This window comes from Numenius arquata, chromosome 7 (assembly GCF_964106895.1).
Source record: "Numenius arquata chromosome 7, bNumArq3.hap1.1, whole genome shotgun sequence".
Lineage (NCBI taxonomy): Eukaryota > Metazoa > Chordata > Aves > Charadriiformes > Scolopacidae > Numenius > Numenius arquata.
This window is the reverse complement of record NC_133582.1, coordinates 26,345,236-26,363,257: the sequence shown is the minus strand read 5'-3', so window position 1 is coordinate 26,363,257 and position 18,022 is coordinate 26,345,236. Positions and strand designations below refer to the sequence as shown.

The 18,022-nt window shown below is 40.6% G+C and overlaps 1 protein-coding gene across 1 annotated transcript in view; it reads right to left on the bottom strand.

Moving 5' to 3' along the window:
• PLCB1 (phospholipase C beta 1) overlaps positions 1-18,022 on the bottom strand; it is a 408,751-nt gene that overhangs the window by 141,441 nt on the left and 249,288 nt on the right. The window contains exons 5-9 of the mRNA XM_074150525.1: positions 11,730-11,809; positions 8,078-8,131; positions 7,639-7,714; positions 1,825-1,925; positions 292-458 (exon numbers count right to left, since the gene is read on the bottom strand). Of these exons, the coding sequence (XP_074006626.1) occupies positions 292-458; positions 1,825-1,925; positions 7,639-7,714; positions 8,078-8,131; positions 11,730-11,809 (478 nt within the window). The remainder of the gene's footprint in view (positions 1-291; positions 459-1,824; positions 1,926-7,638; positions 7,715-8,077; positions 8,132-11,729; positions 11,810-18,022) is intronic.

The window sequence follows — 18,022 nt, the reverse complement described above, 5'->3', positions numbered from 1 at the left end:
CATTGTGATAGTAAGGTTTCTGCTGTAGTTTGCATACCAGGGCAACTGTTCTAAACTATCAATTACACGTACTGAAAACTAAATAGTGTAACTAGCCCCATCCTTCCTAAATTGATCCCAACCAAATACATCTAAAAATACACCACACAATGTCTCACAGGCTTGTATGATCCAAAAGGAGACAGTTGGAAATGCAATTTGATTCTGAATCAAATTTTGCTTTAGCATGCACTGTAGGATAATTGAGTCAAATCAGAAACCGAGTACAGCGAGAATATAAAAACCACTGACCTTTCTTTGCTAGATTACTGTTGGGTTCATACTTCTCAATCAGTTGTTGAACTTGTTCTTGTTTTAACGGTGGATAAAGGATTTCATTTAATCGTGGATCACGTTGCTTAAAATTTATAAATTCCATCATCTGATCAACAGTGAGGTATGGTTTGCTCTTGGCACCACTAGAGAAAAATTAAAGTAATAGCAAAGCCATTAAAGTAAACAAAAAACCCACAAAAGGGATATTTTTCCTTGAAATCTTGTTCAATGTTCTGTAATTTCCCAGGGAAACCGAAACAAGATTCAAACTATTGTACAACAAAAACATTGCCCCACTGTGTCTCTGGACTAATTTACTTTGCCAGCATGCAACAACAAACATTCTTCATCAAACATCTAGGAGTGAGACTTTAAAAGCGTTCAGCATTACTGACATCAATGGGAAGAGTTAGAGCAATGCTAAAAGCTTTTCATTCCTCTGAATTCCGGGGACAAAGCAATTTTAAAAAGTAAAGGAGAAAATTACATGGAATTCAATCCTGAGCTTGCCATAAACACTCTGTTGGCATTCCTGGCCCAACTATTTGGTTTTACTGCTGAATAAAAGCAGCCTTGACTTCATTATTCTAGTATTTGCTTGAGGTGGTTTTTTTATAAACTTGCTAAAAAATGCTAGGCACTCTGCAAAGCAAGCAAAAATCTGTCTACTTGGAGAGGTAGTAAAAAGAGCAGAGTTCGGGTACAATTTGTACCCAGACAGAGATCCAAGAAGCCTCCAAGCCAGGTGACGTGCTTAGGGTTGTCTACAGCACTTGGGACTGGCCTACTTCTCTGCAAGAGAGCAATGGGAAGTCTACCCCCGGGTTCAATGGGAGCAAACTAGGTCAACAAACCTCAACCTTAGAGAAAATAAGCACAAAAGGAGTACAAGAGCACACCCGTGTTGCAAAGATACGTTCAGTAATTGCTTTGGTGGTCTTGGGACGTATTTTGAAAATTACTTTGCTCTCATATTGCTTCATGTTCTGACTCCATTGATCAGGCTCTACTGAAACTGGGAAGTACAACTTGCTACAAGGGATGGAAGCAGTCTGAGTTATAGAGCTTGTAACTGAATGTAAGAAACCAGTTGTAGCTGGCTGCTAATTTAATTTCACGGTGTGAATCATGATGCACAAATCCTAAAAGTTACTGCATTTTCTGCAACTCCTAATTAAGCTTTTGGGGGTGATTATACATATTCTCACGCCTATTGCATGCTGTTATTGCTTATTACTCTTCTTCCTTTACTTTCATGGAAGCCTAAACTATCCTAATCCATAGAGAAAAACTCTAGGAACAAATTACTTTAAAACTCTGGCCATTAGAAACAGAGGCAAAAGCTTGGGAGAGAAGGAACCCTTGATCCAAGGCTAAGTAACAGCCCTGCTTGACACTGAAATCTGTTCATGGCAATCACTGCTAAATAACCTACTTTGTCATCCCCAGCCCAGAAAATCAGTGAAGGGGAATGAATAAATAAATAAATAAATAAATGTCTTTTCTTACAACTCAGAAAAGATGTGGTCTATCTCAGGCCGAGGGCAGAGGTTATTTAGGAACACCCTGTACACGTCTGGCGTGAAGTCATCTTGAGGGATTGACTCATTCTGCAAAACGGGAAAAAAACAGCAAAAGAACAATACAGCACTTTTACATGTTCTTTGTAAACAGATCACTCGCCACTGCACTTCTTTTGATTTGTTTCCTGCAACCTAGAAGAGGATTTTGCAGAATAATAAATTCCTTTGAATAACAAAGCAGCTTAAAGAGTACATCTTTTTAAAAAAATATAAATATATCCATCATCTTCAATAAGGCTCCTTCTCTTAGCACCTGTGAAGCAAAAAGAAAGTACATGTCTCCATCTAACTGCATTATCTGTAGCATAAATAGGTATTGCAATCCCAACACAGCCTCTGAGCTCAATCTCAGCGGGGCAGCCAGCCAGTGGTGCTGAGCCCGCCTGCTTCAGCGAGCAAAATGGCAGCGTTAACAGAGGCCGGGCACGTCACTCATCTTTCCAAAGCTTTCAAAGAACCAGGGAATGAACTGGGTCACTGAGTCAGTATTAATACTCTTCTTCTCTGACAGCGGCAGAAATGTTTCCTTTTCCTTCCTGAAGATACATGTTCAAGATACCGCGACTGTGGGCAAGACTCACACAGTGTAGCTTTTCTGTACCTATTCATCCTAAATACTCAATGTAACACATTTGGAAATCAGATTTCTTTTACAGAAATTCATAAAAATGCTCTCCTATAAAAGAGCTATCAGCATTTTTTTCTTACATTTTCAAAAATTTATAACATTTTACATTTAATCCTGCTTCTAGATGATACTTTCATCACTCCCATTATACCTGCTGGCTTTTTTCTGAAAAAATAGAATTAGTTTTTAACTGGAGGAACTTACTGGACTGGATAAGGAAAACAGTCCTTTGCACGAAGCTCAAGAGCCTTCCTCCCACTTGTATGTGCTAGTTTCAAGCTCCAGAGGTTTGCAGAAGACAGCAAGGGCTGCTTCTTTAGCGGGGCTGGGAAGAAATGAGGCCCCCAAAGAAGGTGCAAAGTTTTTTTCAGCACAGAACAGTAGCGGTGTGCTCACTGCTTCTGCCTTGGCATCACTGCACAGAGAAAGGAAAATGCCACAGAAGCTTGTATTTTGTGCAGAGGAAACCTTATAAAGGAACCAAAAAAAGGAAAACACAAAATGTAAACACTAAAAATCTAATTTTTGAGTTTCCTCCACGCAAATCACCTTTATCAAAAGCTATGACAGGTAATCACCGGGAGCACCATGGGCTGACGTGACACCTCTCCACAGCTCCAAAATAATGCCCAAATCTGATGAACTGGAGGAGAAAAATTGTAATGTGGTGTTGTGGTTTTGGCACAAAGCCATTTGCTTTTAAACGCCATTGAACCTGGTCATCTCAGAAGCAAGCTGCTGATAGAGGAAATCATTGCTTTTATTTATTCTGCCTGTTTAACACCGTTGCCAAGGGAACCGGAAGCATCGATTCAAGCCTTTGTTAGACGGAAGGAAACTTTTCCGTATTTTTCCTCCTTTAGGTTAAAATGAATAAATAAATAAATGCCACAGGCGTCACTTTATCTCTTCTTTCATCTATGAAACCTGCAGAGGCCTGAGAGGTTTTTGTACCATGACCATCGTTCAGCATTTCTGTCTGCAAGTGCAGACTGAACTGGACCCAGCTCATGCTGGGCTGCTTCCCTGCTCCACCTGGGTATCCATCTTAGGCTTCAATGGTCTATGGTCACCAGCCATTAGGCCCTTGTGCCTTTCTTGTCTTGGCAGAGTGTGCAAGTGGCTGCAGGGTGAACTGCTTCAAAACTTTCCCGGCCAAAACAACCCCATGCACTTTACTGTGGGATCTGCTCACCGAGCCAGGTAACCTGCCAACAGCACAACTGCTAAATCCAGGGCAAGTGTGGATAAAGAAGTTTGTAACCTGAAGTTGGAGGATGGAAATAGCAACTTTCAGTGACAGCCATCGGCAACACAGAACTTCGTGTGAAACTGCACCCTTAATAAGTTTGAGCTGCAGTGCTTTCAGCTGAGAGTAGAACTGCTGATACTCGTGTTTTCCTAAGGGCCAGGATTCATGAGGCTTGTGAATCTTCTTGTTAAAGCTGGCCCCCCACTCTCCTCTGCTCCCTCTACCTATAATCCCTATTCAGCAGGCTACTGCTCCTCAGCCAGCACCTCTCCTAAGGGCATTTTAGATGTTGATTCTGTAATTACCACAGAATTACAGTCTCCCATTGACCTACTATATTTTTTCCTTTACAGGGGAGTTGAAGGTACTTAACACTGAACAAAATGTGAGTCTCTGAGATCCAGGCTTTTATTTGCCACTTGGTTCAATTAAGAAAATATACCTTAGTTTCCCAACACGGATCTACAAAGGCCTATCTGTAAGGAGAATAACCAACACAAGTGTTCAGGCGTAAATACAGAATTTTTTAATAACTAATTATTTCCTACCACTGATGTAATCAGTGGGCTACAAAACACAGAGATCTAGATGGGAGATGAAAGCCTTGCTGTGAGCATTTGCCACCCCAGGCACAACCTTAGACAACTATATTTGGATTCCAAAATCCTACCTGCCAAAAAGGATTAAAATACACTGCCCCTTTCCTCATCCTGGCCTGAGCCATCCACATTGCAGTGGAACCACCCACACACCTTATACACTCATCTCTTTTTTGAGACCCATGAAGAAAACACAAACTTTCTGTACCACACGAGAGCATCCCTCATTTCTGGCTTTGCTGAATATTGGCATTCAGTTTTATTCTGTGATTAAGACTCTCTGCTAATTTCAAGCACTGTTATTTTATGATTTCTCTGGTAATCTGCCTGTTTTACTAACATCTGTATCCATTCTGTTATATATTTGGCAGCAAAATAGCTAATTCAGATTATTTGCACAGACAGGAGTCAATAGCTGGTTGGTTTGAGTTAACAGTCGAGCGCACTGGTGCTTCATTGTGAATCTCTACATTAACTGGAAGGCAGAAAGCAGTTTTCACAGCCAAACTGAAATAAAGCTTTTCAACTGAATAAAACCTCTTCAAATTATATTTAAGGTACCTTTGACTAAAACCAAACCAAACAAAAATACTCAACAACAAGAAAAAACTCCACACCACCATGATCCAAAAGTAGCCAAGATTTTAAAAAAATCTTAGGGCAATCAGATGCTAAACTCAAAAACTCATTGGCATTTTTTAAAACTGCATTTAAACATTTATATAAACATTCCTCTGGTGTCGGATGTGCTGGATGATGAAAGCTGCCGAAAATCAGGCCACAAAGGGCTTGGTTCTGCAAGACTTTACACATGCCAGGTCTGAGCCATAAATAAATAGATCATCCACACTTTGGAAACGTGCTTTTCTTGAAGTCCACGCTCACCCCATTGCAGTCACACTCAACTGAGCAGCCAAATCAGGGCTGGAGAGCTCAGTGCTGTAGAGAATCCATCCCTTAAGGATTAAGGTCCCTAAACATGAAATAAAGTGTTTGGTTTTGGCACTTCTGGGGAGCCTCTCTGGTGCTATTCATCTGCAGGAGGAGGAAGACAATCTTCCAGGCAATGAGAATGAGAACTCTTTCTCCTCTCGCTCTAAATGCAGTGCCTACAACACATTGACCCAGGAGGTTTCCTGGCAAGCACATGCACAGGGAATCTGCTAAAGAGCGGGGCTAGCAGATGCTGAAGTTTGTACTGGACAGACAGTCCATGCAGTGATACTCTACCCCAGCAGCATAGCTCAGGTTGCCCTATGCTCAGGTCACTGTGTAAGATAGGTAAGGGACTGTCCCAACCCTGAAGCTATGAATCGGGAAGAAACTGATAAATGCTGACTTGGCATCCTCTTACACATGACTGTGAATTTCATTTTGTGTTTTGGGGTCATCCGCAGGTTCCAAGAGGTGCAACAAAACATGTGAAACTCATGGCCAACGACCCCCATATCTTCCTAAGAAATGAGGGTTATGTTTTTTTTATATGAAACCTGGAGAGAAAATCTTTAGAGGGATCTTCATGAGGCATGAATATAAAAAACCAAAAAGCCTAAGCTGTTAACATCCATGAGAGACTTTCATGAATTCTCTGAATAATTTGGTGTGATTTTGCTGAGCAAGATTCCCTCATATTTATGAAGACCTAAATATGCTGCTGGAGTCCAATGCTCTTCCAAGGCTCTACAGGAACACCATTTGTCCTGTAGTACAACGGGGCAGAAAAGCTGGAAGTTGAAGCTAAGAATTTTACTTGTTCAGATAAACAGGAACACAAAGGAAAAGAGCTGTACTTGAAGCACTGTTTTTCTTCTACTCAATTACCTCTATGAGATTCAGAGGTTCATGCTTCTTAAGCACTTACCTTCTAAAATATTTTTTCCAAGATGATCAACATAGTTTTCTTTGTTGCATGAAGCATATTTCTCTTTTATCCCAACCAAAGAAAGGATCTACTTTATACTATGAATAATTTTCAAGATGGTATCCCAGCAACAAGTATCCAGCAGTGTGTAGAATTGGCTCTACTTAAATAAATAGCAGAAAATCGTTGCAGTTTCTTTCAAGGACTCCAGTGATGTTTAGGATTTTTTTCCAAAGATATGCAGTAAACAGAAGTAACAAAGCAACTAATTTAAAAAGCAAAGCTTCAGAGATTTTTTGCACATCTTATCTTATTTGCTAACAATTAACTGAAACCCCATCTTTAAAATTATTTTTTCCATGTTTCTAATCTCCCAACCTTACTTCAGCTAAGGTTGTTATAATCCTTTATACCTACTTTACAGGCATTCCTTGGAATTTCATGGAGTTAAGCTCCCTAACCTACAAAGGAAGGCCTCATTGGTAAGGGGTATCTGAGGTTTGGCTTGTGAAAGTTTTGCTCCATTGCTCTTCTGGAGCTGTGGGAATGGGTTGTATGAAGAAATCATTAGGAAAGCAAAGGTTGAGCAAACACCACAGCACAGTTTTCTACAAGAGCGAGGGATTAGAAGATGCAGGCACTCCTCTGTTGCAGACTAGTTCTGCCCCACCTCTTAGACCTCCAAACATAGGAATTGTCCTGCAAGAAGCTTCTTGGAGGAGCACCTCCACCTGGGAGGAAAGACTAAGGACTCCAGCATTAACTAGAATTACCTGCTTGAGCTCATTCCTCTTGAAAAAGAGGGTGAGGTACCATCCTGCAAATGCTCCAGGGTGAGAAAAGCCCCCGGTTTAGCAGCATACAATGGCTGCATCCACGCAGCATTAACAGCTTAGAAACGATAGCATTTCAACATTTCCCCCATACACCTTTCAGACAAGTTACAGTGAGTTTAAATAGTCATTTAACTCAAGCTACAGATTTTATTTTTTTTTTTTTTGAGAAGGAAACAGATTACACCATTAGCTACACCTTGAACTAACGCTGCTCTGAAATCATGCCTTGACTACTGTGCAACAGTCATCGACTCGTAAAATACTCTCACAGTATTTCTCCAGGATGTCACACACACCCCTGCCCTTTCCTTTAATCCATTTGCACTTCTTCCAGGCAATCCCAGTCCCTACACAGTTTCAAACCAAAGGTACTCAGATTTGCAGATGGGTATCAGGAACTTTCATGTGGGAAAGATAGATGTGCTGCTGCAGACCTATTCAGCAGCAAAGACAGAGCAGCATGATCAACGCTGAACAAATTGTCCTCAACTCAACAGAGAGTAAACACTGCCGAACATACAAGCAAAATTTTGTAAGGGTCAGGAAAAGATTTCAGATGCTTACCCTGGAAGATGGAAGGTTACAAGCTTCTAATGCGGTCTCTACCCGTTTTCTGTCAGCGGAAAACAAGCGGTATATGCTGCAAAAACAAAGACAAACCAGAGGAAATCAGCTTAAAGACATGCCTTGATGGCCCATGTGGCTTAAAGACTGAGTATCATTTCCCAATCTATCACATATTTAGCTATTTATTTCCATTTGGCTGGCTGCTCAGTAACACAAGCGACTTCAAAGCTGCCTACAATGAGTTTAACTACCCCATTCAAGCCCCCATTACAGCAGATAGCTATCTGAAAAAGTCATCACTGCTCTCTTCATATTAGCCCAGTGATATGCAATTTGAACACATTTATCCTCACAACGTGTCTTTGACATCTCAAACATATGTTTCACACTAAACGTCAGCGGGGACTACCAGGTAAGGAAGGGGAACAGAACTTACTTCTTCAGAGGAATGCGCCCTTCTGGAGTCACCTGCAGCTTAAGTTTTGTGTAACTGTGGAAAGAAAAGCATCCTGTTTTATTTTTACAGCATTTTCAAGTACTTCTCCACCAACTTTATAGCTCATTGCCATTGTTCTGATCATGTGGCACGTTCCACTCATCTCTTTTGCCCAATATGAAAACCTGTTGGGATATCATAACCAGTAAATACCTTTTCCATCAACAGTAATGCACCTGCAGTGTCAAATACTGTCTGTCATGCTACAGGACATCGCAAATACCATTAATGCACAAACTTATCATCCTCCCAAGTTCCTTCTCACCCAGGCTGTCTGCCAGTCTATCAGCAGACTGAATTGTGACACATAGGTTACACAATTTGCCTGGAAAGGTGGCTGAACTCCTCTCCTCTTCCAGAGGTTGAAAAATTCCCTGGATGTTGCACGCCAACATCCCTGCCTCCCTAAGCCCTCCCCATCACATATCTGCGAAGGTTTCTCCATTTGACCCTAAATATTGTCACTCCTCAGCCGGCAGAAGTCAAATGGCTGGCAACTGAAATGCCTCTGCACCAGTAAGAGTGTCAGTATATTTAGCAGCCCTCAGCAAGCCCAAGACATTTCCTGTGTGAAGCAATATAAAAATTACACGCTGAAACCATCTTACAAGAAGGCAATTATCCAGCTTTTGAACTGAGTATTTAGAGCATCTCGGTATCTCAGGACCTGTGACTTCTCTCCCATGGTCATTAAGGCAGCAGGATGAGGATGTATCTTTCTTTGTCCAAATCTTTCAACACACTGATTCAAAGCCTACTGAAACAGGAGTCACCCAGTAGCTTTAATGAGAAGCAGTTGGGCCTAGAGCTGCTATCTGATGATCCTCCCAGTATGCGAGGACTACTAGTTACCAGCATAATGCCAACCAGCAGCAGCCTGCAAAGAGCACAACTTTTTGAGTTCTTCATCTCTTCCACTTGAATATAATTAACACTATAAATGAGTTTTGCCATAATACGATCTGGTGAAAAATGTGGCAACACTTAAGTATTTCAGAGGATTTTTTGTTGTTGTTAAAAACCCCCCACTTTTTCACTTTACCCACTGGCCTACCAAAAGAAAAAGAAACTGCCTGGTTCTAATAAACTTTCCTTCTCTTCCCAACCCAAAATGCCATTAGCAACCGCTTCAAAAACAAAGTGCGTGCTAATATCCCTAACCAGGATAGGAACATTTTCATGAATCGTTGTCTCCTCATATGCATCTTCTGGAAACTGAAATCTCTTGTGCTACTGTGCCACCAAACAAAAACATTATCCCCTCTGTCCCATCTTCCAGCATTGAGCTAGATTAAAAAGAAGTGGTTGCAGCGGTTAGTAAAAAAGGTTTCTTTTATTTTGCCTTCTATTTTTTGAAACTTTTGAGTACATTCTAGTCACATTTAATGTTTTCCTCTACAGCCAAGAAAGCCAGAAATAAAAGAAAATGGCAAAAAAAAAAAAGAATTCCGAACTTCAGTTAAAGCAAACTAAAAATGTGTGTCTGAAGAACAGTCAACCCCTACCCATACTTCCCACCTTGTTTTCCTCCCAAATTCTTTGTTACATGTGGGACACTATTTTTTCCCTTGCAGCCATTATCCAACCATCCAAGAAAACGAAGCACGTTATTCCTGTTAAAAAGCCTGTTAGGAGATAATCCCATGGGTAGCAGCCGAATGGACTCATTTCAGTAGTGCAGTGCTGATTCCAAGAATGACAAGCGCTGGACGTAGCACTGACCCAAGGCTTCCACATTGCAACCACCCTTCGCTCATTACTGTACAGGTCAGTACTTCAGTATTAATGTACTCCGGCATCTATTTTTGCACCCCAACAGAAAAATACACTGCATTGTTACAACAGAGGAATGAGCAGTTTATAGCCAAAAGGGCAGCTTTTATTAAGCACCCCTCCTCCCAAATTAACCCTATTTTTCTCATCTGACCAAACTACAGGAGAGCTGCTCAAGCTGTTTATTATTGTGCTTCCAACACTGCAAGCGACTGAATGCCACAAAGAAAAAACCTTTCTAATTCTGCTCTAGTGCAATTTGCTTTTCTATTTCAACAAAAGTGTTCCGATAGGACTGCAACCATAATGGGGAAATATTTTTCATCTTCAAAGTCAAAGATTTCTTAAGTGAGTCTAATTTGGTATTTGTGCAGAGGACCCTGGAAACCCTAAAGTTCCCAAGTGATTTATTAATTAGTGGAAAAAGAAAGAGACACAGAAATGCCATGCTTGCTTGCTACTGAATCTACGCAATGTGTCCATTGACTTCATCTTTCATTAATATTACTTGAACAACCACAAAAAATTTGCTCCAAATTAGACTGGCTCTACTATACTGTGTGATAACACCTTCCTCCTGTGAATCTGATACGAAAACGCCCATTAGGCACAGCTGCAATGCTCCCCATCACAGACCCATCAGCAAAGTCCACTGGCCAACTGGGGATTTGAGTGGTACAGTGCATGGAAATAGTAACATCAAATCACCCCTCTAACTCCTCTACAGCCTATGGGGTTGAAGGAAGACTTCAGCTGCACCACACTGACTGCTACGAGAGGGAAACACACCCACCCACCACCTTTCCCAGAACAGGCACCTATGAATATGTACATGGCATTAAAGTTAAGCAGTTGGGAACTTTCTGACTAGCTATGAGCGCATTTAATGAAATTAGGCATGCACAGCATTAGAAAGTCCAGAAAAAGGGTGGGTTAACTTGCTTCTTGGAGGAGGCAAGTTTTAGAAACCTAAGCCCCGGCTTGGTATTTATCTGACTGAGCAGAAACGAAAAGATATTTGGAAGAATGACAACGCTGAATTTCATCAGCCAACTCAAGGCTGGGGAGGGAGATCTTCCCTTTTAGAACCTGAAAAAGCCAGAAAATACCCCGGTTCATTAGCATATCACTGTCTGCTACGCGTTGCCATGCTGCTCACAATGCACAAAAGAGGAATATTCACTTATGCAAAACTCCCTCAGCATGTGCACTTTTCAACTGTGCATCCAGTTGAGAATCGCTAATCTCAGGTTCACTTCTCTTTCCTTTCAGAGGTGTGTTTTTACACCCCAAACATTCCCGTAAGCAGCTTTTCTACTTTGTTGAAAGCGACTCAGAATCAACGCAGTGTGCCAAGCAACCTGGATGAATGGATTCACAGCTTCCCTCTGAATTGCGTGAGAACTAGAGATTGGCAGGGAGGTTAGGCTGAGGAAAATGGACTTCCTGCATTTCTCATTTTGTGATCAATAACAGAAAAAAGGGAAAATAAACCCAAAGCAAGTCAGTCCAGAATATTCTTTCATTTTAAATGGAGAGCTTCAGACTACAGCTGAAGCTACTACTTTGGCATACAAGGGAAGCATGGCATTTAATTCTGATTTTTGCTACAACTTGGTAGTTTGCAAGAAGAACCCTAACAAGATTTTTTGTTTAGATAACAGCCTTTTTAAAACCATGAGAAAGGACAGGCTGTGTTTACAAAAGTGACAACTCATCAAAGCAGAAACAATAGATGACAATGTGACTAACAAGAAAAGAGGAAAATGACGCAGGGAAAAGAGCAACACCCACAGAATTAAATACGAGGGCCACTTACGCTTTTTCCAGAAAGGCGTCCCTTGACATGTTCTGTGCCAACAAATTTGTTGCCAAACTGAACACTTCATCTGTCCATTCCTATGGAGAGAAAATATGATTAAATGAGGCTTTGTTTAGATGTTTACTTCCACAACGCAAAATATTTTCGAAAATTATACTGTTAGTAAAAAGGGCCAAATTGAAGTCTGAACTTGATATTTCCAATTACAGTTTCCTTCCTTGTCTGAGAGACCTGATTTTCTCATGCTACAAAAAAGGAATACTGTTACAAATATTTTTTTAACGATACCTTATTCCACTAAATTGAAAAAACCCCAACCATATGGATGTCTGATGCAAAACATATTCAAGTTCCTGTAAAATGTGCAATAAATGGTAGAAAAACACATTTTCTTGGGTGTTGAACACTGTTCTGGTTGACACACAAAGGATTAAAAAAGGAGCCTTTATATCATCATTCTCGTAAATGAAGCCAAAATGGGCGTGGAGCCCTCTGAAGACAGACAGACAGACTGGACAGGGTGGAATACGGACCACACCACAGTGTGTCTCTTCCTACAATGTCTCCTCTTGCAAGCATTGGTTATGAGAGGCTCTGCATCACTCCTCAGATCATTAAGTAATTCAGATAACAAATATCATGCCTTATCTTTTATGGCAGATACTGAATTAAGAACGGTATCTAAGATCTTACCAGCCAAGATAAGAAACATACTTAAAAAATCAAACCAGGAGAAATATGTAAGAATAAATTTAAATTATTCTGATATATTGGGAAGAAGTTGTAACTCCAAAAGGAAAAGCTCCTCTTTTCCCTTCCATAGATCCTTGCACTGTGGTCCTATCCCTCGCTAAATTATTTTTCCTTCTTGCTACCCTGACCTAGGGAAGAAATGTCCTCCAGCTGCTCACGGGACACCTCCCTTCTCCACCTGCAGGCACTGCTCTTCCCATGGCTCTGCCTCCATTTTCCTCTGTTTTCCTGACTGATTTTTTTCTCATTTCTATGCATGTTGCTGAAGTCCTTTCCTTCTGTCTCTGCCCTTTCCCAGGTTCCCAGCAAGGCTGATCCATGATTACAATCTGAGGTTTAGGCTCTCACTGCTCATCCTGTTGCACTCCTCCCTTGCAGGTGTCTCCTGAAGCTTTTCATCAACAGATTCAGTGCATTTTTCCTTGCTAACTTGGTGCTTATTTACATTCTTTAGTCGAAATACTTTTTAAGCACAACTACGATTTTAGATTGGCTTTGTTTCACCCCTGTGAAAGAAAGGAACAAAAATAAACAATGCCTTTGTAAACAACGTGATTTTTATTTTTTTTTATTTGATGAAGTTTTCTGGGTTTGCTTTGAAACTAAAATTGAGTTTCCTTTCATATCAGTCCAGATCCAAAATTCCCATCACCACACACCCTCCCAGATGCATACTCTTTGGGAGGTATTCCCTTTCCTTGGTTCTTCTTTTTCTTGAGGAAAAATATAAAAAAAAGGTGATTCCATTCTGACAAAAATTGATGATAATGAAAAGTCTCATTGACCTTCAATGAAACAAATATTGCTATGTTACTTTGGAGCTTATAAACTTGTTTTACCTAAAAACCTCAAGTTTCCACATGCCTAGGTAAGCAAATTGCAAGGTTCAGAAATTACCACTTTTTTCTATTTTTTAATGTGCTAAAATTTGTTCCCTAAAGTTATCAGATCTTGTTCCTGAAAATAGTGTCACACAGCTACTCCCTACAACGAAGAGCTAAAGCTACCTGTATGCCTACTGTTACAAGGGCCTTTGATATCCTTCAGCAACCTTAAGTCTGCCCCATTTACCACCTCACCCCTGAGCAGCTGAGACAACACGTCTCCCTGGGACTGGTATTTCTGGCAGAGAAACCTTCCTCCCTCAGACACAGACTTGTTGTTCTGGAGGTAAACCACTGTTGCTAAGATAGTCCTCTCCCCTCCACCTCTTGTGACCACTTCCCTTTTTTTTTTTTCTCTTTACTTGTTTTTCCTTCTTAGGTCCAATTTGAAAAAAACAGGGGTATGAGAAAGAAAAAGAGGAGGAGTTGGGTTCGTTAGCAACACCACTGCTTTGCTGGGACTCTTGGAACAGAAAGCGTATTAAGTGCAGCATCTTTTTTTCTTCTTGGCAACTCATTTTTCCAGGCTCAAAATAGGCTCTTCTTGTAAACACTGCTTTGTTTAGGCACTAATAATAGCAGTTAAAACTTCTCCCTATGACACTAATGGCTGCAAAGATTAATGGCAACATAAAATATTATTTAGAAATTGAAAATGCGTTGCCTTTTAACACACCTTGATAGACTTTGTTTTGATCTCACTGATTCTGCTGGGCTTAAAACTGAATTATTTTGCAGAAAACAGAAGTAGGGCACTTCAGGAGTATCCCACATCCCAGCTCTTCCTTCTCTTTGAGCACTTCTTGCCAGGAATGTAAGGGAAACTCAGTTGTTACGTGCCTGTCACAAGCATTATTTATATAAACAGTCTTGCCATGTACATTTGCTAGCTTTTCCTGGCTCTTCAACTGATCACATCGCTCTTGCCAAACATTCCAAGGGCTACCTGCAGGCTGAGCCTTTTCTAACGATGCAGGTGCCAAGTCAACAAGTCACAAGTAATACTTGCTCATCGCTTCTCCCATTTTAGGGTCTTCATTCCAGCCACCACAGAGCTGCAGCCAAAAAACCGAGATCAGAAAATATGCCAAGGATCACATCATCTCTTTCCAGTCACTGATCTGAACCCTCAGCAGGAGGGGAAACAACAGCCCTGAGCATAGACCCAAAGAAATAAAGGAGATGCTTTGGACTGACTTCGATGGGCTTGCATCAAGCTGTGAGCCAAGATGTGTCTTGTCACTTTAGCTACCAAATGGCTGTTTCCTTGGTTTTGCTGCATGGTAGAGTAAAGCCCATACTCTAACTCCCTGCATGATGCACTCTGCAGCCGTCTTTACCAGCAGCAGCGATTCCAGAAGGCAGCGCTCGGTGAGAGTGCTCCGCAGGGTAGAAAGCTGTTATGTGTAGAAAGAAAACAGCCTACTGCGGAAAGGTTATAACAGCCTCCGAATCACTGCGGTAGCTGGAAACTCCTGTACAGATGCAATGCAAAAGGAAAATATAAATCTGGGCACTGTGAAACAGGACTGTACTAGTGCCAACAACCTGTTTGCAGACTGGAAGTCTCTGATCCTGTTTGGTAGCGGAAGAACCCAGCCTTCCGATTCAACTCCAAGCAAGTTGTATCCATCATGATAAGAGCTCCTTGAACTCGACCTCCTCTTAGCTACGTCCTGTTACACTAATTTATATTTATATCATTCCTGTGAACTTCACTAACAAATTATTTAGCTGTTCTGTGCTTTGGCAGGTAGCATATAAGCAGCAGTTCATTTGGAAAACTGTTGTTCAGTGATTTCTATCCCCTATTACATGCATCAGGATACATACCATAAAACATCTATCTCAACAGAAGAGATGAGACTTTTTTTCATAAGAAAAGACAGCATACATTCTTGAAAACACTTCCTTAAAATCAGAATTGACTACGTGTGAAGGCAATGTTTCTTGCACATTTCGTTTTGATGGGAGGTTAACAAAGCAAGCTGCTGAAATTCTACACTTTCAGCATCCTTATGAATTTTATTTTAAAAATATATCAAATGGACATGAATTTATCTGGTTTTAACATTTTATTATAGTGATCAATCTCTTAAATATGCCTAAGAAGCTGGAAAAATAAAGATGTATGCTGAAAAGCATAGTATAGCATAACTTGTGAATCATCTTTGATTACATCATTTTACTTCCAGAGGAATTCATCATGGATCTCATCCAAAGCTCATCAAACTGAGGGGAAACAGAGTTCCTTGGGCTCTGGATAGGAGTCTGTATGGCCAGGATGGACTAGTGTGGTGAGAACAGCTGGAATGACAGGCACAAAAGAGAGCAAGAGGAAAGAGATGGGAAAGACAGGACGTTCATTTCTGAAGTTACTGGACCTGGGAAGAGAATGAAATACTGTAGAGGAGACGCAGAGGTTCACATGTTGAACTTCAGGTTGGGAACAGAGTTGGAGAAAAGGAGCATCTGCTCAGAATAAGGTTTAAGAATAAACTACTTTATCCTGGCTTCTGCAGTGCTATGTTTGTGGATTCTCACAAATCCCATCCCAAGACAGACACACCCGTCTGGAAATAAGCAATTGCTGTATTGGTGCTCCTTCTCCTCAAGATGTGTCTAGCAATCTGCCCTTTAGACCATTAGCCAGTGAATTCCAAGCTGCATTCTTTGAACAAACCAGCCACTTGGTGCCCTTCAGCTCATCACTAATGTACCTTAAACATCAGTTACTTTCTCCTGGAGGAAACACTACATCGCAACTACATCATCATTTCTAGCTCTGTATTTAGTTCACTTAAAGCAAGCTGAACAGCCCAAGGCTCATATTTTCATAATTTTCCCACAACTTGGCCAGTGGATGTGATGAACAGAGTTTGTAGCAGAACAGGAAGCCTTCTGCAAAGGAAGAAAAACCCATAATCAAATAATTTTAATTGCTTCACTAAGACTGCTACAGTTTACTTTCCCTTTCTTCTCCAAGGGAGGACTGATTGATACTTGTCACACAACTTGAAAAATAAGGTATCAGTAATGAAGGGTGAAATGAATCCAAAAAATATTCATGCACTGAAAAGGGAAAGGTGGGGGAGTTTGTCACTGCCACTTGCTTTCCCTGGAACGTCAGCAAGAGGATGGGTCAAAATTCACGTGTGATGTTGAAAACTTCCTGTATTTACACGCCTTCTCAGAGCTCCCTAAAGAGATGATTTGTGCTTGATACGCTTATTTAAAACAACTTCTCTCAGTCACTACATGGGTCCCGGAGATGATAAGGACCACATTCTGTGGTCTGGCTCACATTAAGTTGGAAAACACATTAAAAAAGGAAGATATTTTAGATACATTCAACAGTTATAAAAATCTGTTCACATTGAAACAATCAGGATATTTAGAATTATTTCAAAGCAAGCACAGCTAATTTGCAGTGCTTTGAAAATCCCATCCCCAGACTACAGTCCTTGATTGATAAAACATGAATTTATTTGGTCTACCCCATTTACAAGTAACAAGGAAGACTTAGCTTCTTAGTTACTCAGATCGTAGGAGATACTCAGGATTTAGAGCAGCCAAGCTTTTCTAAAACATTGTTTTATCTACAGTATTTTTAAGGTTCAATTACCAAACAGAAAATGGTCCTAAAATACTAATTTCTGTAACTGTGTTAGCAAATAGATTATGGTTCACTGATTTCTGGCTAGACAGGAAAGATAAAAAGGACATATACTTATGATTTAAGTGATTTTCCCTCTTTCTTGGTAAGCGCTAACACTTTTTGCTGGTAAAGCTTTAGCTTACTTTTTCATTTTCCATCACATGCTTAGGTTGGTTTTTTTTTTTCCTGAAGAGTTGTTTCATTTGCTTTCACTTTTATGGTGTTAAGGTTTCTTAACCACTCCTGTAGAATATAGCTGTGTGTTTTCAAGGCTGAGGACAGCATTTCCCACCCAGCAGTCCATGGACCACCACGAACTCATTTAGTTTCTATTCTTTCATATCAAAGAAACAGTGAAAGTTGTGTTTTTGCCAAGTTAACCAGTTGGTTAATGAAGATTAGCAGAGACAGAAAGCTGGCAAGCAAAAATATATCCTCCTAGCTTAAGGTTTTCATCCTATGACCTTTTATATCTGGTCTGACCATCCTTGCTGCCTGTTAGGTCTCAAAATAACTCCTTACTGTTGTCAAATAACAGCGATCTACAGAGAAACTATCTTCTCAGCACAATCTAGTGGACTCAAGGATGCAAACCCTATGAAAGTGTGTTCTGTGTGGGGTTCTCTGGAGGCTGTCATCAGTCTATCTACATGAATGGAAGCAGAAAGAATGTCAATTCAGAACAGATAAATCAAAGAGCTCCCACTTCATTGAAATCAACTGAGTCATAGAGAAGGTGGAAGAAGGGAGAAAATAAACATGCACTAAATTCAATCATAATGTGCTTGTCACAGACAACTGTCTTTTATGTGGTGTGTTGGACCGTAATGAAGGGACTGTGGTCGTGCATGGTAAAAAATACTTTGCTAAGGTATGACATTGACCTCACAGCTCTTATCAAGGGCTATCAGCAGACAAAATGCAGTGCTTGAAATTAACCTTTGAGCATAAGCAAAAACACTCATGTAAGTTAAATTAGGTGTCTGCTTGCTGAC